A 22247-nucleotide genomic window follows, 5' to 3' on the forward strand; every position below is an offset into this window, starting at 1 on the left:
AATGATGGTCTGGTCTGAAAGCTGCATTTTCCATGTCAATCTGAGCTGGGATTTCCACAAACTTTACAGATTCGACCTACCGAACCACAGCACACCCTCAGCTGAGTTTCGTTCTGACTTTGAAGGTTCTAGGTGACTTAGAATGAAACTTCAGATAAGCATGTGCTATTGGAAAGAGAGCTCAACCAATGTCACCTTGGCTAAGAGGATGATGGGTCACATTTCACACCCTACCACTACATCCTTGAATTGCTTCAAATTGAGTCTTTTTTTAAAGGCATCTTTAAACACTCAACAGAAATTCTCTCTCTTCTCAGGGCTTCCTGAGGATTTAGGGAGAATATTTTAATTTCTAAAACATTCTTTTGCAAAGTCTTTCCTTGGCAAATGAAAAAAAAAATTCCAAGGTTCCACTTTTGGGAGGGGGCAATTAGGATTTTTAGGATTTAACCTTAGTCTTGACCAGGCTCTAGATACTTGTGCCAACTGATCATATAACTCAGAATTCTTTATCAGTAATTAAAACCTTTTGTTTTCAGGGTTTTTTTAACTCCATAAAATGAGAAGATTGCAATAAGTGACTTCTAAGGTCCCTTTCAAGTTCTATGAAACCTAGTCTGACCTCAGGTCTGTGGGCTAGCATCTAACTACAAGGCTGAATTAGCTTTATTCTCTTGTTCTTGTTAGCTCTATGTCAACATAGACAGGCTATTTATACTTACAAATCCTTACCTTTTCTGCATGTGACCTGGGAATTACATTGAACCATCTCTTCAGTTCTTGTACGGCTATTTTTATTATTTTTCCATGTCTGTGATTTTATTTGTGGTGGGATTAATCAGACATCCCCCTTGATCCACTTGTTGTATAAAGTGAATCTGGGGGAGTGCCTCATCTGCTTTGCTAGATCAACCTTGTTATATATTGGTACAGGGAATTCTAGGTGAAGAAATTCCCTCTATCAATTATTCTGCAACCTCTAGCCTTAGAAAGCTGGTTGGAGGCAATGAGAAATTAAATGGGTTGTCCCAGTCAGTATATGTAACTGAACTGAAGTTTTCCTGATTCAGAGGGCAGGCTTTCTACCCACTAACCCTTGCTGCCTCTTCTGCTATTAACATTTGTAAGATTCTTTCATAAGTCTCAGATGAAATATTCATGCCACATTTCTCTTCTAACAATTTCTCACATTTGGGGTATTGGGCATCTAGAAAGTTGCTAGAAAATCGCAGATTATGTGGGCAGTTAGTTCCATGTTAATGAGACTGAAGTCTGGAATTCATTCCATTCCTGACTGAGCACTTGGATTTCCTGTTTCAGGATCACAGACTATATCTCTGACCCTGCCCACCTATCTATTAAAAATGTATTATGGGTTACAAGGAATCAACTCCAAGGCATCAACCCACTCAATGATACCATAGTCTACATAGAGTTTAAGGTATGTTTAAAAAAGAGGGGCGGGGCATCTTTAATAATTCCCTGTTGCCTGAGGAAGAAAGTTCAAACTCTTTTATCTTAGCATGGTGCCTGGCACATAGTAAGTAGGTGCTCAATAAATGTTTATTGGACTGAATTCGTATCCAATGCTCTCTTCAATCCTATGTCAATCTATCTTTTTAAAGCCTTATCTTTTATTCCAAATTCTAAAAGTTTAGAGGTTGGGGAAATATTTTGCTTTCAGAATGCCCCAAAATACACATGAAAGTTTTCCCAAATGGGCATTTCATATATTTGGCATGTGTCTGTTGCTTTTATATTCCAAATACTTTGTTACTTGAACATGGTGGCCTCTTGAAATAGAACCATTTTGAGGACAAAAAGACAAGCAGTAAAAGTTACTCGCATGAGTTACTCCTTCATTCAGTTCATTCAAAAAACATTTACTAAGAGATTACCTTGGGCAGAGAGGGCAGCTAGGTGGTACAGTGGATAGAGCACTGGGCTTGGAATCAGGAAGACTCATCTTCCTGAGTTCAAATCTGTCCTCAGACACTTAGTAGCTGTGTGATCCTGGGCAAGTTACTTAACCCTGTCTGCCTCAGTTTCCTTATCTGTAAAATGATCTGGAGAAGGAAATGGCAAACCACTCCAGTATCTTGGCCAAGAAAACCCCTAATGGAGTCACAAAGAATTGGACATGACTGAAACAACACAACATTGGGCAGAGAACTGTCCTAGGTGCTGGGGCAGAAACAAAGGTTGGATTGTCCTCATGGAATTTGAAGTTTAATAGGAGAAATAACTCTAACAGATAATTATAATATGTATGATTACATGAAAAGTGCATCAAAGTACCACTGATGGGCTAGAAGAGATCATTACAGATACAAGGAATTAGGAAAAGCTTCATGAAGGAGGGACCATTTGAACTAAACTTAAAAGGAGTAGAAATTCAACAGTTAAAAGCCAAAGAAGACACACTCCAGGTATAGTGAATAGTGTAAGCAAAGGCACAGAGACTACTGGTCAAGGCATCCTAGGAGAGTTTGGCTAGATCACAGAGGGAAGATATATAAGATAAGGCTGAAAAGGTAGGGTGGCATCAGCTTGTGGTAGGCACCGAATGTCAGGCAAGATCATGAACTTTAATCCCTAATCAAGGGAGAGATTTGAGGTTTTTAAGCAAGGGTATGATACATCCATATATATGCATATAGAAGGTTTTTATGTGATGGCATGAAGAATGGATTGGTTGGGAAAGAGGACAAGTTGAAAGCCCTCTTAGGAGAAAGAGTTCAGGGAGGCGGTAACAAAGACCAGTACTAGTGTGGGAGCTCTGGGGACAGATGTGACAGATGTTGCAGAAATGTCACTGGTAGGACTTGTTAAGTGATCAGAAACAAAGATAGATTCTGAAACCTAGGAAAAGGTCTTGGGGAGATTTGGGGTTGTTTGCTCAAGATACCAGGCCTCCTCTCTCATATCCTTATTCCTATCTTACCCATGTTAGGTGCCTCTGTAAAGATTGACCTTCTTTCAATTTGTACCTAAGAATCTAGGCTGCCTATTCATTCCATTTTGGACTTGGTTGTAAAATCCCTCAATGTCATCAATAGAGAGCCAATCTGTTCTGGAGGGAGAGATACTGTCTCCTGCCTCACCCCAAGTGTTCCAGTTAAGGGTGTGGGACTAAGTCTTATAGACCTTTGCCTTTTTTCCCTGCTGACCTGAACTCTTAAAATGTTCATATTCAAATAGTGGTTTAGATGATGATGGTGATGATGATGATGATGATGATGGTGATGATGATGATGATGATGGTGGTGGTGGTGGTGGTGGTGATGATGATGATGATGATGATGATGATGGTGGTGGTGATGGTGATGATGATGGTGGTGATGATGATGATGATGATGGTGGTGGTGGTGATGATGATGGTGGTGGTGGTGGTGATGATGATGATGATGGTGGTGATGGTGATGATGACGGTGATGATGATGATGGTGGTGGTGATGATGATGGTGGTGGTGATGATGATGGTGATGATGATGATGATGGTGGTGGTGGTGGTGATGATGATGATGATGGTGGTGGTGGTGATGATGATGATGGTGGTGGTGGTGGTGATGATGATGATGATGATGATGATGGTGGTGATGGTGATGATGATGGTGGTGATGATGATGATGATGATGATGGTGGTGGTGGTGATGATGATGATGATGATGATGATGATAACTAGCATTTATATGGTGCTTTAAAGTTTGTAAAATCCTTTGTATTTGATGAGGCAGTATGTCACCTCAAGTCTTACCTGTGACATGTACCAGCTGTGTAGTCCTACACAAATCACTTTTCCTTTCAGTGTTCTAGGCATCTCTCTAAGGTTACAGGTTGTATAAAAGGTATCTAGGTCTGCATTGGAAGAAATAATTTCCTTACCCAGGAATTCCTTATACGAAATTCAATCACAGGTCCATTCTTTCTCTGTCTTTCTTAGAATTCAGTATTTCATAGGATCATAGATTTGCTGTTGTTTGTCCTTCATTTTCAAAGAGGACCAATGACATCCCATGGTGATGTCTTGACTTGCATTTGAATTGGATTTAAGTGAGGCAGAGCTGCACAAAGTTGTCAGCCTCAATCTCTCTTCCAGAGTCATTGAAGTCCAGCGGGCAAGACAAAAGTTAGGATGACTGGCAATGGCCCGGGATACAATTGATGACTTGATATCTTCAATATCTGACCACGTTCCAAGTGTCCTGCAGTTCCTGCTTCAGCCACTTTCACAGCCATTGAAACAAATTATTCTTATCCACCCATTCTGTTGCAGGGGGATGTCTTTCCATGCTTGGGGTAGACATTCTCCTAACTCACCAATAGGTTTGAGGTCTGTTGACTCCCTTCAACCTGGTTTAGCCCATCTGCTGAGATGGTTTTACTGGGGTGTGGCCACTGTGCATGCTACAGCTTCTTGGAACCACAGATGAGAGTTGGATGAAAGGTGGACACCGAAGGTGGATGAGCAGCCCTGAAAAGGGCTCTGCAAGCCCTCACACATGAGGACTCCCCCAAGGACCTCACTGAAGACCCCAAATACCCCAGAATCTTAGAGTTAGAGCTCTAAAGGATTGTAGAGGTCACTGAATCCAAAACCCACCTCTTCCCACTTTGCAGATGAGTAAATTAAGCCACAGATGGGTTAAATATCTTGCTCAGGATCGTACAACCAGTAAGTGTATGTGCTGGGATTCAAACCCAGGTCCTCCTGACATTTTCCTCATAAGTTTGTGAGAAAGGTTTTACAAGAACTATTATTCTCATTTTACCTAGGAAGAAACTGAGGATCAGAAAAACTGGTTTTCCCAGATGCTGGGACAAAAACAAAGCTCAGACATGACACGGTCCCTGGCTTCACGACCGCTTCCTAAGGTCACACAACTTATATAGGTTTTTTTGAGATGAGACACAATCCGTATCTTCTGCCTCCACAGAATCAGTGATGATAATAACTAGAGCTAGGGTTTATATATTGCCTTAAAATTCACAAGGCACATTACCTCCATCATCTCCTTTGGTTCTCTGAACAACTCTGTGTGGTAGGTGCTAGTATTATCCCCATTTAAAAGGTGAGGAAATTGAGGCTTATTGAGGTTAAATGACTTGCCCAGGGTCACACAGTTAGTGAGTGCCTGAGGCAGGATTTGAACCTAAGTCTCCCTGTCTCTAAGTTCAGCTCTTTATCTGTATCGCAGAGCTGATCTTTCTAATATTACCATGTAACCTAAAGTGGGGAGCTGAATAAGAGGATGCATTTATGTGGAGTGGCGGTGAACTAGAGGGACTCTATATCTATGTGTCCCCCTATCTTATGAAAAAATGAGAGAGATAGAAAGCAGGAAAAGAGGATCAGATACCTTACCTTAAGTATTATCTATTAATTCTTTTGTTTACTCTTCATTCCATGTCAAGCAGTGTAGGAGAGGCAAATGTCTGGGTTGCATTCACCTCCAGCTTCTTAGAATTTAAACCAGAGGATCAAATAAGGACCATATCAGTATTTCCTGCAATGGTTGGGCTTTATAACACCTTTTATTTTTCAGACAGCTGGGGGAGTGGATAGAATACTGGGTCTGGAGCCGGGAAGACCTGAGTTCAAATCCAGCCTAAGGCTGTGTGGTTCTGAGCAAGTCACTTAACCTTGGTTTGCCTCTGTTTACTTAGCTATAAAATGGAGATGATCACAGCACCTACCTCTCAGAGCTGTTGTGAGGATCAAATGAGAAAATATTTGTAAAGTGCTTAGCACAGTGGTGGGCACATAGTAAACACATAATACATTTTTGTTTCCTTCTTTCCTTCCTTTCACAGGAAGAAGGAAAAGGACCATATCTTCCCTTAAGAAGGAGCACATCAAGTTCAGGGTCACTGATCCCGAATTTCAGTCTTGGTCCCTTCTAATTAGATTTGAGCAGTGCAAATGCAGTATTTTTCTGTCCAGGTTCTTGCTTCTGGTCATTTAGCAAATGACCTAATAAGACAAGTACCTTCTTGATACAGGACACAATGCCAAGTGTTGGCAAGAGACAGGATGGAAGGAGAAGTCATGATCCTTGATCACTTTCACTAACCTGGAAGACCTACCCACCTCTGATTCTTTCCCACACTACCATTTGAGCCTCTTGTGCTAGGTTGAACCCATCTATTTACATTATGGGTGTGTGAGTGAAAGGTGACCAATCTAGAGAGCCAAGTGGACTTCGCCATCCACTCTATTTTGAAAGTATAACAAGCGAAGCTGACCAATAAGCAACAGGCAGACTATCCCCTACTTCCCATAACGGTCAACGCTATTTGCTGTGCCCTCATCTCCCAGTCACTCTATGAAGAAGAAGAGGGATGTACTCTTGTTAAGAATTCATGCAAAACACTACGGTGGATGCACGCTAGATGACACTTTTCGAAGTCATGCGCCATTACTGCTCTATGTACACGTAGCAAAAGCAAGTAGCGACAGCAATGTCAACTTGGGACTGATCCCAGCTTTGCTGCCAGAGTTCACAGGGGGAATTTCAAGTTGTTGCTATTTTTTTCTTTTCTTTTCTTTTTTGTTGTGTATAGTTTGATTCTTATTAAATTTATAAATGAGCTATGACATTTGGCCAATAATTAACTTTTTTTTGTGCACGGAAATGACCTTTCTGGGTTATTGCAGAAAAGACATGAGCTACTGAGCTCGTAGAGGCATATGGATATTTCCATTCCTCTAAAAGCAAGGGCAGAAAGACCACACACCCAGGCCTGAAACTCAGTAGCTGTGCAGGCAGCTTTTGTAAACAAAATAATTTGCTCTTTTGCAAATCCATCCCTAGAAGAGAAGCTGCAAATAGGGTACAAGGGTGTTGGAGGCAAGAAAAGCACCAAACTCCACCCCAGCCCAAATTAAATCTCAAAACAACACAAAAACAAACAAAAAAACCAACTTAAAAACCAAACCAAAGAAAAGGTGGAGGGGGAAAAAAACCATCTGAACTTACCACACTGCGAGTGAACTTTTCTAGGGAAGTTCTACGACCTTGCTCATTTTCTGGCTTTGGGGGAAAAAAAATTGGGAGAAAAATACAGGGAAAAAAATCTTCAGCTTAGATGCAGTTTTCAAAGGGCAGCAAAAGTCAAAGAAAGAAGCCAAAAGAAAAGCAAAACCAAAACAACGACAACAAAAAACCAGGGGGGAAAAGCAGCCAATGCTGTTTGCAAGAGGAAACGGAAACTCTCAAAGGAAAATGTCACCAAATTCTTTGCCTGGAGGGGAGAAGGACTGAATATTTAATCTTTCTCCAGGTTTCATAGCCTTCCTTAAATGCATAAATCAGAAGCTACCAACCCTTCTCAGGTGAGGCCAAAGACCTGGTCAGCTTACTCTAGAACTCAGTTTTCCCATTATCCTTTGTTTATAAGATAAAGCAGGCTGCCATCTTGGACACCCCCCCCACCTCCCCCACTCCAAAACATTTCAGGCCAAGCACCTCAAGTAGAATTTTTTTTTTTCATCTCAGTGTAACATCAAGCAGAAAAGTGTCACAGCAAGAAGAAATCAGCCCAGTGGATTTTAGTAAAGAGCACCACAGAAAGCCTTTCTTTCCCTGTAGCAACATATCCTTCCCAGATACTCAGAAATCTGGGTTTTCCTCCACTCCTAATGACTTCTACTGAAGGGCTTCTATGTGAATCTACCACACTCCCACTGTGGCATGGCAGGAAGCAGTAGGCTGATCTTATCCATGCCCTTTTCTTAACAAAAGGATAGACTCTACCTTAAAGGGCCATCTTCAGCATTGTAATTAGAGTAGGCCAATGCAGGCTTTTCCCCCAGGGCCCTGATAATACTTGTAGTCTTTCTGCACTTTTAAAAAAATAGGGCTTAGCACCTAGTTAACAAAAATAATTAGTTAAAATTGGAAGCTACCAGATGCTTCTCTGTGAAGCAGATCCCAGATGATCTCTCATCCAGCCCACCACTTCCCCTTTTCCCTTCTGTGGCTTTCTTCCCCCAAGTGGTACCCCAAGCATCACTTAAGGGTGAATCTGATGCTGCTTGTTTTGGGTGTCATGGATGGTGACTCAGACCTGGGGGAAGAAATCCGCCAGCTCTGGGAACTGGGCCCTTTCATCCATGTGAGGAAAAGCTGCTGAAGCCTCCCTGTGGTCCTATGGAATATTCTGCTATGCCTAAACACTGCCACTGATTAATGTCCATCTAGTGTTCTGGAAACTGGCAAAGCATCACATGGGCCTCACTCAATGTTGCTTAAGCAACAAACCTGGAATGATGGGGATGGGGTTGGGGGCAGGGAGTAGAGGAAAGAAATTAGGAACAAAGACCAGGAAATCTCCATGCTCTGTGGGATGGATGGGTGTGCATGCTACCAGTGTGGAGGTACAGGTGTGTGTGTGTGTGTGCCTGTTGATTGAGCCCCTCTCTAGAATTTTCTGCCAGTATGATTCAGAAGAGTGTGGTCACAACCCATACAACTGCTAATTTGCCCTCAAGCTCACTTCCTGGGGCCTGTGTTTGAGGTAGCCTTACAAAGTAGAGGGAGGGAATTCTGAAAAAGGAAAGGAGAGGAGAGGAGAAGAGAGGAAAAGGAAAGGGAAAGGGAAAGGGAAAGGAGAGGAGGGGAAAGGGAAAGGAGAGGAGGGGAAAGGAAGGAGAGGAGAGAAGGCTAAAGGAGAGGAGAGGAGGGGAAAGGAGGGGAGGGGAGGGAAGGGAGGGAGGAAGGGAGGAAGAAAGAAATAAAGGAAGGAAGGAAGGAAGGAAGGGAGTGGGGAAGGAAGGAAGGAAGGAAAGAAGGAAGGAAGGAAGGAAGGAAGGAAGGAAGGAAGGAAGGAAGGAAGGAAGGAAGGAAGGAAGGAAAGAAGGGAGGGAGGGAGGGAGGAAGGAAAATGCTACCACACAAATAAAAAAAATTAAGGCAATGAAGAAGCCAGGTGTCTGTGGGTCTGCAGGATATAGTGACAGCCTAAGGAGTGGGCCAAGGACACTCATCTGCTTGCACTGCAGATGACACATACTGGCATACCGGGCCCCAGCATGGAAGCAAAGTCACTCAGCAGGAGGAAAAACAGATACTGGAAGGAAGTACACAAGTAAAACAGAGAAACAATAACAAGAAGACCATGGTTGAACATTCTTCCAACATGTAGGTAATGAAAACTGTATGCCCGACCCCAGATAACATGACAAGTCTCCTCCCCTTTGGGGTGACAGATAATTCAGCTTCAGGCTAGTGGCTCAAAGGAAGGATATACATTCAGCTCAGAAGAGAAAATTCCTAGTTCCTACTGCTAGTTTACTGCCTTGACCAACTTCTTATCCCTGGTCACTAAGTTGTTTATGCACAGAGAGGTTTGTTACACGCCCAACTCTCCAGACTTCCCTTGGGGAGGTGGAAAGGGCCTTGATTCGGAACAAAGCTCACTCCCCTGGTTAAGAGTTCTTGTTTCCCTGGGGAAGTCATAGTACTGTTATTTCATAAATCCTGGGAAGCATACTAAGAATGACTTGAATCCCTGGTCATCTGTCAATGCAGCCCAAGGTTACATTAACTTTTGGGGCTGCCATATTACATTGTTGACTCATGTTGAGTTTGCAGTCTACTAAGATTCCAGGATCTTTTTCAGAGGATCTGGCTTACCTCTCAAGGAACCTGTAGAGGATCAGAAAGACATGCCTACAAATGCTGTCAAGGGACTTTTCATAGGGATAACAATTGAGGAGGAAGACTTATGTATCGACTCCTTTTCTGGAATAAGTGACCCTTGTAAGGAGGTGTGTAGGATTTCCACCTCCATCCTCTTTTGGGTTCACGTGCTCCCCCCCCACATCTGCAGTTCCCTATGACATGAATGCTGTTACAGAGAGTGTGTATTTCCTACATTTGGCACAGATGCAGTGGATAAATCAGATCCACCGCAGGACATCCACTGGAAGTACAGAAGCCGAAAAAATAGTACAAATCTGGTCTTGTATAGGGCTTAATGCCATTGTTTTTGAATGTGACCATTTTCTGGACACTAAACGGCTTGTTTGAAAGAGCTATACACTAAAGGAAGACCTGGTGAAATGTGGTCATTATATTGTTATAGGCAATCCACAGGGAGGCCAAAAAGTTTCTTCTGTAAGCAAATAAATATTCTCCGATGAATTTACACGTTTAACCTGAGCATCTGGGAGTAACTTAGATGTTCTTTTTACCATTTCTCATGCCTTTAGTGGACAAACTTTCTCCCTTCCCATCCATATCTCTACTATGGCCCAAAGGAGTGTTTTATCTTTCCCTTTCTTAGCTTCCAAATAGGCTCAGATTAGCTTACTCTTCACTTACACAACTCTGGACTTCCCAGTAAACACACCAAGAAATGGTGATTATTTAGGAGATCCCAAGCCCACTAGGAACTCACTTTGACCTTCCCTGGTGAGAGCTGAATTAATTTGACCTCTCCCTTTATAATAACACTGAAAGAAAGGGCGTTGAAGGTATTTACAGGAAGCACTGCCTCCCTCTCTGCTTCTCTCTCTCCCTTTTCCAATCAGAACTTCTTTTAGGCTAGCAGGGATCCCCTGCAGCAAGGACACTGCCATACATACTGAAGAGGAGAAGGAAGGAAGAAAAACACGATCAAAGACCATGGAGTTATGTACCAAACAGTATATGGAGACAGTATAATAGAAACCCCACAAAGCAGCAGCCAGTGTCTTAAGCACGTACAAGGTGGGCTACACAGTTGAGAGGGATACCAGCAAATAGCAAGTTGATGGAAAACCAAGAGCTTCAGGAATAGGGTTCAGGAGGAGAAAGATGGAAAGAGAAAAGGTGGGGAGAAAATATTTGTTCTAAAGTGGCATGGAAGTAGACTTTGGTACAAGAGGGCACCACGCTTCATCATATGGAAGACACGGGACTATGCGGGAAAGTGTAGAAAGCATTTAAGCATAGCCTGATGAAAAACAAAGTCAATTCTTCTGCTTCCTCTCTTTCACCCCATCCACCCTTGCCCAGAGGACCATCTAGATTTCATTAGAGTTTATCTTTGTTACAGTCACCCTTCCCTCACCTGCATCTTTCAGGATTCCTGGCCCCCCAGTGGACTGCAGAGAATCATGGCTTAGTTTCAAAGAAGGAAAAAGCCAGGCAACTAGATTCTATGCAAGACTTAAAGGTTCTTCCGGGTTAAAATAAAAATGCTTCAGGTTTGGTGGGGGTGAGGAAAAGGGTCAGAGGGGATGTTATTGCTGTAAGGATGATGTGGGTCATGGAGCCAGCAGAATTTTCTAGGCAAAGAAAGTTGCCAGTCCAATTCCTTTACCATCAAATGGCCTCATTCACCTCCCTGTGAGAGTCAACAAGAGGCCAAACTCTGTATCAACTTCTCCTTCCTCTCTTCACTCATCTGCTGAATGGGATGCTGGGCTTTTATGACCAACACTGATTGCAACCTTTCATCTGTCCCCCTTTTCCCTCTGTGGGTAGCACATGCAGAATATGGGAACATGGACACAGTGGGAAGGATTTCATATCTTGGACCTTTGTGGTTAGGAAACAACCATTCTCATTCTTTCAACCAGAAAAAAGTAGCTGATAGGAGAGGAGAAGGAGGAAAAACAAACAGAAAGCTCAGGAAATAATAGTCTCATTTTTACACTCACAGCAAGCAGCAGGCAAGAATCAATAAGTGCTAAGAGAGGCAAGCCTATCTTTCCCCCCAAATACCTTCTTCTTTGCCTGTAGTAAGTCCTGGTAAGCATTAGACCGAAGAAACCTGGTATAGCTGTCACTCTTCATCAGCTTATAAATGTGCTCCTGGAAGAGGAGAGGAGGACAGGGAAGACATCAGAAAGAATTGTCATCTAATACCAATCAGAAATTACCAAACTAATTCAGTTAATTAAAAGATGTGGGGGCGGGGGGAGGGACAGGGGAAGATATGCTCAACTATACTAGCAGATGAGTACCTCGCATGATTTTTCAGCCAGAAAAATAAGTTTTCCTTCATAGAGTGAAAGCTCCTACTGGTCAAGGAAGTTGGATGTTATAAATGTTTTTTTTAATTCAATTTTATTTTACTTTCAGGCCCAAATTCTCCCTCTCACTTTTAACTCTCCTTCCACGTTGAGAAAACAAGTAAAATTAAACCCTTTAAAACATGTATTAAAGCAAATTCCCACATTAGCCATGTCCAAAACAAAAAGCAAAAAGAAAAATTTACCCTCCAAATCTATCACCACTCCATTTAAAGGTGGGTAGCATGATTCATCAGGGACAGCTAGATAGTATAGTGGGTACAGTGCCAGGCCTAGAGTCAAGAAGATTCATCTTAGTGAGTTCAAATCTGGCCTCAGACACTTACTATCTGTGTTACCCTGGGCAAGTCATTTAATCCTGCTTGCCTCAATTTCCTCATCTGTAAAATGAGCTGGAGAAGGAAATAACAAACCACTCCAATATCTTTTCCAAGAGAACCCCAAATAGGGTCACAAAGAGTTGGACAAATGAATAACAAAAGTATGCCTTATCATGAATCCTCTGGAATTGGGGTTGGTCATTGTGTTGAAGAGTCTTTTAAAGTTGTTTGTCTTTACAATATTGTTATTATGCAAATTTTTTCTCCTGATTCTGTTCGCTTCACTTTGCATCAGTGTCTACAAATCTTCCCAGGTTTCTCTGAAATCATTCCCTTCATTGTTCCTTACAGCACAATAGTATTTCATCACATTTGTATACTATAATTTGTTCAGTCACTCCCCAATTGACGAGTATTCTCTCAGTTTCTAATTTGTTGCTATCACAAAAAAGTATTACTATATATATGTTTATACATATGAGTCCTTTTCCTCTTTCTTTTATTTCTTTGGGGTATAGACTTAGTAGCAATATCATAAGGCTAAAGACTATACATACATACATAGTTTAATAACTTTTTTGGAATATCTCCAAATTGCTTTCCACAATGACTGGACCAAATTAATAGCTCTACCAATTCTATATTAATGTATCTGTTTTTCCACAGCCCCTCCAACCTTTGTCTTTTTCCTCTTTGTCATCTTTGCCAATTTGATGGGTGTGAAGAGGTGCTTCAGAGTTGTTTTAAGGTTTGTTGTTTATTTGTTCAGTTGTGTCCTACTCTTCTGACCCCATGGATGATAGCATAATAGGCCCTTTTATCTTCCAGTATCTTCCGGATTCTGTCCAACCTCATGTTTGTTGCTTCCATGATACTATCTATCCATCTCATCCTCTGCTGTCCCCTTCTTCTCTTGCCTTCTATCTTTCCCATCACCGGGGTCTTTTCCAATGAGTCCTGTCTTTTTGTTATGTGGCTAAATTATTTAAACTTCAGCTTCAGTATTTGACTTTTGAGTGAATAATCTGAGTTAATTTCTTTAAGTATTGATGGACTTGATCTCTGTTACCCAAGAGACACTCATAAGTCTTCTCCAGCACCACATTTTGAAAGCATCAATTCTGCAGTGCTCAACTTTCCTTAGGGTCCAACTCTCATACACATTACTACTGGAAAAACTATAACTTTGACTATGAGGACCTTTGTTGGCAAGGAAGTGTCTCTGCTTTTTAGTATGCTGTCCAGATTTGCCACAGCTTTCCTTCCAAGGTGGAAGTGTCTTCTAATTTCATGGCTACAGCCATCATCTGCAGTTATCTTTGAGCTTAAGAACATAAACTATGACACTGCTTCCATTTCTTATCCCTCTATTTGCAAAGAAATGATGGGTCTAATTGTAATGATCTTAGTTTTTTTTAATGTTAAGCTTCAGGCCAGCTTTCATACTCTCCTCTTTCAGCTCCATCAAGAGGCTTCTTAATTCTTCTTCACTTTCTACCATTAGAGTGGTATCATCTACATATCTGAGATTGTTGATATTTCTCCTGGCAACCTTGATTCTGACTTTTGATTTGTCCTGCCTGTCATCTAGCTTAATGTACTCTGCATATAAGTTAAATAAATAAGGTGATAATGTACAGTTTTGTTGTATTTTTCCCAATCTTAAACCAATCAGTTGTTCCATGTATGGTTCTCGCTCTTGTTTCTTAGCCTGCATACAGTTTCCTCAGGAGACAAGTAAGATGATCTGGTGCTCCCATCTCTTTGAGGACTTGCCACATTTTGGTGTGATCCATGAGGTTAAAGGCTTTAGTGTGAATGAAGCAAAAGTAGATTTTTTGCTGGAACTCCCCTGCTTTCTCCATAATCCAGTGAATACTGGCAATTTGGTCTCTAGTTCCTCTGCCTCCTGGAAAACCAGCATGCTCTTCTGGAAATCCTGAATATCTCTGAAGTCTAGCTTGCAAAATCTTAAGTATAATCCTGCTGGTATGTGAATTGAGTGCAATCATTTGGCAATTTGAACATTCTTTGGCTTTGCCCTTCTTTAGGATTGGGCCACAAAATGATCTTTTCCAATCCAGTGGCCACTGTTGGGTTTTTCAAATTTGTGGGCATATTGAGTGTAGCACTTCAACAGCATCATCTTTTAGGATTTTAAATAGCTCAGGTGGAATTCCAAAACCTCCACTAGCCTTATTGTTAGCAGTGCTTCCTAAGGCCCACTTGACTTTATTCTTCAGGATGTCTGGCTCTAGCTCAGTAACCACACCATCATGGTTATTGGTGATGTTATGATCTTTCTTATATAATTCTTCTGTATGTTCTTGTCACCTCTTCTTAGTCTCTTCTACTTCTGTTAAGTCCCTGCCATTTTTGTCTTGTATCATGTGCATGTTTTCATGAAACTGCCCCCTTGATATCCCTAATTTTCTTTTCTGTTTTTAATATTATTTTATTTTTCCCCAGTTACATGTCAAGAAAATTTTTAGCATTCATTTTTACAATATTTTGAGTTCCAAATTTTTCTCCATCCTTCTCTTCCCCTCTTCTGAAAATGGTAGGTAGTTTGATATAGTTTATACATGTTCTATCATGTAAAATTTTTCCATATTAGTCACAGTTGTGAAAGAAACAGATCAAAAGAAAAAAAAATGAGAAAGAATAAAGTGAAAAAAATATGCTTCGATCGCATTCAGAGTTGATCAATTCTTTATCTGGATATGGATAGCATTCTCTTTCATGAGCCCTTTGTACCTAGATCATTGAATTTCTGAGAAGAACCGAGTCATTCATAGTTGACCATCACACAATGTTGCTGATACTGTGTACAATGTTTTCCTGGTTCTGCTTATTTCACTTTGCATCAGTTTGTACATGTCTTTACCTGTCCATCATTTCTCATAGTATTCCATTATATTCATATACCATAGCTTACTCAGCCATTCCCTAATTGATGGGCATCCCCTCAATTTCTAATATTTTGCCACCATGAAAAAGGCTGCTATAAATATTTTTTGCAGATGTAGGTTCTTTCTACTTTTTTGTGATCTCTTTGGAATAGACCTAGTAGTGATATTGCTGGATCAAAGGGTATTCACAGTTTGGTTGCCATTTGGGCATAGTTCCAAATTGCTCTCCAGAATGGTTGGATTAGTTCGCAACTCCACCAATAGTGTATCAGTTCCCCAATTTTCTCACATCTCCAACATTTATCATTTTCCTTTTTTTTTTGTCATATTAGCCAGTCTTATAGGTATGAAGTGATATCTCAGAGTTGTTTTAATTTTCATTTCTCTAATCAAAAGTTATTTAGAGATCTTCTTCATATGCCTATATATAGCTTTGATTTCTTCATCTAAAAACTGCCTGTTCATATCTTTTGTCCATTTATCAATTGGGGAATGGCAAGTATTCTTATAATTTGACTCAGTTTGCTATATATTTGAGAAATGAAGCCTTTATCAGAGACCCTTGCTGTAAAGATTGTTTCCCAGCTTTCTGCTTTCCTTCTAATCTTGGTTGCATTGGTTTTGTTTGTACAAAAGCTTTTTAATTTAATATAATCAAAGTTATCTATATTTTGTAATACTCTTTTATCTCTACTTTTCTTGAAGAGATGTTTTGTTTTTTCCATCCTATTGTTTTTGTTTATCTCTTTACATTGCCTGTTTAAGAAAACCTTCTTATCTCTCCTTGCTATTCTCTGGAATTCTGCATTCATTTAGGTATATATTTCCCTTTATCCTTTCTCTTTCCCTTTCCTTTTTGCCTCAGCTATTTGTAATGCCTCATTAGACAGACATTTTGTTTTCTTGCTCTTCTTTTTCTTTGGATTTTTTTTTTGTTGCTGCCTCTTGTACAATATTATGAACCTCTGTTCATAGATCTTCAGACACTCTATCTATGAAATCTAATCCCTTAAATTTATTCATCACCTCCACTTCATATTCATAAGGGGTGCTCTTTAGGTCATACTTATACAGTCTGATGGTTTCCTCTACTTTCTTGAATTTAAGTCAGAATTTTGCAATAAGAAGCTCATGATCTGAGGCACAGTCAGTTCCAAGTCTTGTTTTAATTGACTGTATAAAACTTCTCCACCTCTGGTTGCAAAGCGTATAATCAACCTGGTTTCTATATTGACCATCTGGTGATGTCCATGTGTAGGGGTGCCTTTTGGGTTGTTGAAAATGAGTCTTTGCTGTGACCAGGGAGTTATCTTGATAAAACTCTATTATGCCCTGCCCTGCTTCATTTTTTTTTGTTTTTTTTCAATTATTTTTTGATTTCCTCCTTTAGCATTCCAATCCCCTATGATGAACATGACACCATTTTGGGGTGTTATTTCCAGAAGATGTTATAGGTCTTCATAGAACTGAGTAACTTTGGCCTCTTCAGCATGAGTGGTTAGAACATAGACTTATATTACTGTGATGTTGAATGGTTTATCTTGGATTCAAACACATAGCATTCTGTGGTTTTTAAGATTATCCTTCAGTACTGCTTTTCTCACCATTTTATTGACTATGAGGGCCATTTCATTTCTTCCAAGGGATTCTTGCCCACAGTAGTATATGTAGTGATCACCTAAATTATATTCACCCATTCCTATCCATTTGAGTTCACTGACACCCAAGATGTTGATGTTTAATCTTTCCATCTCCTATTTGATCATATCCAGCTTCCTTTGGTTCATAGATCTTACTACAGGTGCCTATGCAATATTGATCTTCGCAGAATTGCACTCTCCTTCCATCACCAGACACAACCGCAATTGAACTTCCTGTTGGCTTTGACCCAATCACTTCATTCTTGCTAGAGTTACTTGTAGCCATCTTAACGTTCTTCCTCGGTAGTGTGTTGTAGACCTCCAAGCTGAGTGGCTCATTTTTCCAGTGTCATATCTTTTATCATTTGGCAAAGATACTGGAGTGGTTTGCCACTTCCTTCTCCAGCAGATCACATTTTGTCAAAACTCTCCACTATGACCTGTCCATCTTGGGTAACCATGCACAGCATAGATCATAGTTTCATTGAGCTACACAAGCCCCTCCACCATAGCAGGAGTGAAGGTTTTTATATGTATTTCTCTAACTATTAGTGATTTAGAACATTTTTATATGACTATTAATAAGTTGGATTTCTTCCTCTGAAAAATATCTGTTAATATCCTTTGACCATTTCTTAGAAATGTTTTTCAGGGAGTTTGGTATTCACTGGTGATTATAGTTACCACCCTTATCATTATCATATGACTATATGGGTCTCCATATAAAAATTACATTTTTCTGCTACCAGTAAAGCAGAATCCACTAAATATAGAATCATAGGTCATAGATTTAGAGCTAGAAGGGATCTTAGAGCTTATCAAATCCAACTCCAAACTTTTGCAAATGTATCTATAGAAACTAAGGCAGAGAGAGGTTAAATGACTTGTCTGGGGACAAACAGCTAGTAAATGTTTGAGGCAGAATCTGAACCTAGGTCTTTCTGACTCCAAGTCCTGTGTCTTATCTACTATGTTATACCCCAAAGTCTAAAAACAGTTGTGTGGGTGTATTTGGGGATAGGGTAGTAATAGTTATGCATTAAAAAAAGAAAGAAAAAAGCATCAAAGAAAACATTAAATCTATCTATCATTTATCTATCTATCTATCTATCTATCTATCTATCTATCTATCTATCTATCTATGATAGATCAGAAGGAATTTCAGGAGACAAAGGCCAGCAGGGCAGTGTTGATGCTACTGTGTTAAATTTAATGTACACATGAAAAATAAGCTCCCTGCAATAGAGATTCACATTTCTGCATACAATCCTATTTTTCTGTTCTTTGTATACTGAAATGTTGATGATTAAGGTCATCACAAAAAAAGAAAATTTCTTTGAAGTCTAAAGATATTTGAAAAGTGGAGCTTTGTCACTTAGCTATTGCTTCCCTAGTTCACCTCCACAGTAGCTGCAGGGTCTGATGGAGTAGATCATAGCATCACTGAATCAGGAAGGTATTTTTGACCCAGTGGCTGCTATGGAAATGGTGTGCCACTCACAGGGGAGCCATTCTTCAGTAGGGTAAAGGGGATAAGGAGAGAAAGGAGAAAGCAAGAAAAGGCCTGGTAATATGTTGGCCCTCTACCCTGCCCCCCTCGCTCCCAAACACACCTAGTTTCCTGGTCAGTTTAACTCTTCTTGACATATAACCACATTTACAAAGCCCAAGGCTAGTAAAGATGGAGTTATAGGGAGGGAAGGGAGTGCATTCTGATGAGGGATACAAACAAGATGATGAGGGGACTGGAGAAAATGCCAATGATCAAACAGAAGAAATGTGGATGCTTAACTTGCAGAAGAAAAGACTTAGGAGATAAATGATAGCTATGTTCAAGTATTTGAAGGACTCATGTAGGAGAGTCAGTCAGTCAGTCAATAAGCATTTATTAAGTGCCTACTATATGCCAGACACTGTGTTAAGCACTGAGGATACAAAGAAAGGCAAAAGACAGTCCCTGCTATTGAGAAGTCAAGTAGGGGAGACAACATACAAAAAAACCAAAACAAAAATCACATACAAATAAGATACATACAGGATAAGTTGGAAACAATCAACAGAGGTAAAGCATTGGCCTTGAGAGGGATCAGGAAAGACTTCTTGAAGATGAGATTTTAGGTGGGTTTTTCTGTTTGGCCCCGAAGAGGACAGAACTAGAAGCAACAGGTAGACGGTGAAGAAGGTATGGACCTGGACTTAATGTGAGGAAAATTCGTTGTTGTTGTTGAGTCATTTCAGTCATGTCCCCTGCTTTATGACCCCATTTTTAGTGTTTTCTTGCAAAGACACTGGAGCTGTTTGCAATTTCCTTCTCCAGCTCATTTTACAGATGAGGAAACTGAGGCAAACAGGGTGAAGTGACTTGCCCAAGGTCACACAGCTAGTAAGTAAATGTCTGAGGCTAGATTTGAACTTATGAAGATGTCTTCTTGACTCCAGGCTCAGCACTCTATCCGCTGTACCACCTTGCTAGGAAGATATTTTCCAACACTTAGAATTATCCAAAAGTAAAATAGACTGTTTTTAGAAATAGTGAGTCCTCACTTTCTGAAGCTCATCAAACAGAGGTGGGCTAACAACTACTCCATGATTTCACAGAGGCGGTTCCTGTTTAAATATGAAGTTGGACTTGATGATCATGGAGGATCCTTGTCATTCTAAGATATTGGGATACTGGGATATGGTCTGGATTCATCAGTCCTTTTACTCAAGACTTGATTTCTGCCAATCACAGTGGGTATGGAAGGCTACTGGGTAGCAACTGTCACTATTTTGGAAAGAGCCTGTGGGTAGGAATGCATAGGTCTCTTGCTCCTTCCTTCCTGCAAATCACTTAACCTCTGTTTGCCTCAGTTTTCCCAACTAGAAAATGGGGACAATAACATCGCTGACTTCGCAGGGTTGTTGTGAGGATCAAAGGAGATAATATTTGTAAAAGTGCTCAGCACAGTGCCTGGCACAAGGTAGGTATGATACAAATGCTTATTCCCTCCCTTCTCCCTATCTCACCTGCTGGAATTGCTGGGGACATTCATGGGCTGAACCCATTACTGGTAGGCATATTAACCTGCTCTGTTTCTAACCTGGGCCAATTTACCCCTCCTTAGGCAACTCAGTGGTCCCTTGTCAGATGCTCCCAGGGGCCAACAAATTAATGTGGAACTCAATAATGCAATTGGTTTAGCCCACTGCAGCTCATAACGATGAACTCTAGAGATCTACCAGCCTCTGTCTCCCTGGTAGCCGGGATGACTGGCAAATGCAACTATGCTCAGCTTTTTGCCTGTTTCTTGAACATGAGAACACAGAATATGCAAGATGCCCCACCCAAACCCACATCTACACTCAAGAAGTGGGGGAGTTCTTTACATCTAGGGGTGTGTGTGTGTGTGTGTGTGTGTAGGGGATGTAATGAAGTAGGATGTGAATGTTTAAAACCATTAGAAAGCTTCTTATTGAAAAGAGTAGGCACCTGTTGTAATGGAGGAAAGGTGGATTTGCCACAGGTCAAGGACTAAAGAGTACTAAGCCATGCTAATAACCGTCCCCACCACCGGTTCTCCAAGGTAGAGAGGAAGTCATGCCCCGGTAGCGGCTGACAGTTACAGTGTAGGGAAGTGAACACTGATAAGATCTTCCACTACTATTTCCTTTTCTTAGGCTGAGGCCTTAATAATGAAAGGCTCATTTACTCAGAGGGGTAAAAGGGAATCCAAAAAGGATGCCGTCTGAGGGACGTGTGAGAGCTGAATCTAAGCTGCACCTGCTACAAATCAATGTTTTGCCTCAAGATCCTTCCTTCCTTTACAGATAAACAATCGTGACCCTCAGAGGAACAGGAGAAGGCAAGCAGCCAACTACCTGGGACCTTGGGAGGATGAGGCAAGGATGTCAGAGCAGCTGAACCATTTAAAAATAACTTTGCATCCTTATCTTTGCTTTGGAGACCAAAAACAGAGGGGGACTCATTTGCCCTGCTTCAATATATCCTCTTAGAAACCACTCAGATGGAGGATTGCATAGGAACCAAGAGTTCTCATTAAGATTCAGAAGGGCCATATTTTTCTTTCTGCAGGTGTAGCTGCCTCCCACCTTCTTTTCACTCCCATAAGCTTCCTGGCATAATATTGGAAGTTGCAGGAGTTTAAGAACTTATACCCAAGAGGAAGGCAATGCTACCCTTGGGTGACAAACTGGAGAGAGTGCTGGGCCTAGAATCAGTAAGTTCAATTGCAGCCTCAGACACTCACTAGCTGTGTGACCCTGGGCAAGTCACTTAACCTCTGCCTCAGTTTCCTCAACTGTAAAAATGGGGATAATAACAGCACCTAGCTCACAGGGTTGTTGTGAGAATCATATGAGATCACATTTGTAAAGTGCTTAGCACATTTCTGATACATAATAGATGCTTAACAAATGTTCCCTTCCCTTCTCCTCGAATCTCAGTTCAATGGATAGCCTCTGAGATTACTGCTAGATATAGTTTGATGAACCCATGATCATATACTTAATATCTGTGTCAACCCTTGTACAAGTCAATTAAGTTCTATAGGCCTCAGTTTCCTTATCTGTAAAATGAGGAGTTTGGGCTAGTTGGTTTCTGAGGTCCCTTCTAGCTCTAGGGCTAGGACCCTAGGATCCAACAACTCTTGTATGGATATTGTACAGGTACTTATCAGGCAGCCAGGTCATGAGGTGCATAGAGTGCTTGGACCAAAGTCAGATAGACTCTTCCTTGTGAACTCAAATCCAGCCACAGACGTTTACTAACTGTGTGACCCTGGGCAAGTCACTTAACTTTATTTGCCTCAGTTTCCTCATCTGTAAAATGAGCTGGAGAAGGAAATGGCAAACCGCTCTAGTATCTTTGCCAAGAAAACCCCAAATGGGGTCACGAAGAGTTGGACATGACTGAAATGACTGAACAACACGACACATTATCATTGTTAGTATACTCCAGAGTTGTTCTTGAATGAATTACTGGGACTCTTGTCCAACCTCCTTATTTTATTGAATAAGGGTCAGTCACAAGGTTTCATTAAGTAGCATCTGATACTGCCATTAAATGAAATAAAGGAAGTTAAAAGTGCTTTAGAAATTATAAAGCTCTAGACACAGGTAAGGTCATTATCGTTGCTACAGCTGGATTCTACCCTCTATGCTGACCCCTAAATTATACCCTCTAGAAGGGTGGCGCAGTGGATAGAGTGCCCAGCTTGAAGTCAGGAAGACTTATCTTCTTGAGTTCAAATCCAACCTCAGACGCTTCCTAGCTATGTGATCCTGGACAAATCCCTTAACCCTGTTTGCCTCAGTTTCCTCATCTGTAAAATGAGGAGAAAGGAGTGGC

The 22247-nt window shown here is 40.9% G+C and overlaps 1 protein-coding gene across 1 annotated transcript in view; it reads right to left on the bottom strand.

Moving 5' to 3' along the window:
- Positions 1 to 22247, bottom strand: part of RGS6 (regulator of G protein signaling 6) — a 217021-nt gene that overhangs the window by 32604 nt on the left and 162170 nt on the right. The window contains 2 exon segments of the mRNA XM_036735239.1: positions 6981 to 7034; positions 11715 to 11804. Coding sequence (XP_036591134.1) covers positions 6981 to 7034; positions 11715 to 11804 — 144 coding nt within the window.

The sequence above is a fragment of the Trichosurus vulpecula genome, chromosome 8 (assembly GCF_011100635.1).
Source record: "Trichosurus vulpecula isolate mTriVul1 chromosome 8, mTriVul1.pri, whole genome shotgun sequence".
Lineage (NCBI taxonomy): Eukaryota > Metazoa > Chordata > Mammalia > Diprotodontia > Phalangeridae > Trichosurus > Trichosurus vulpecula.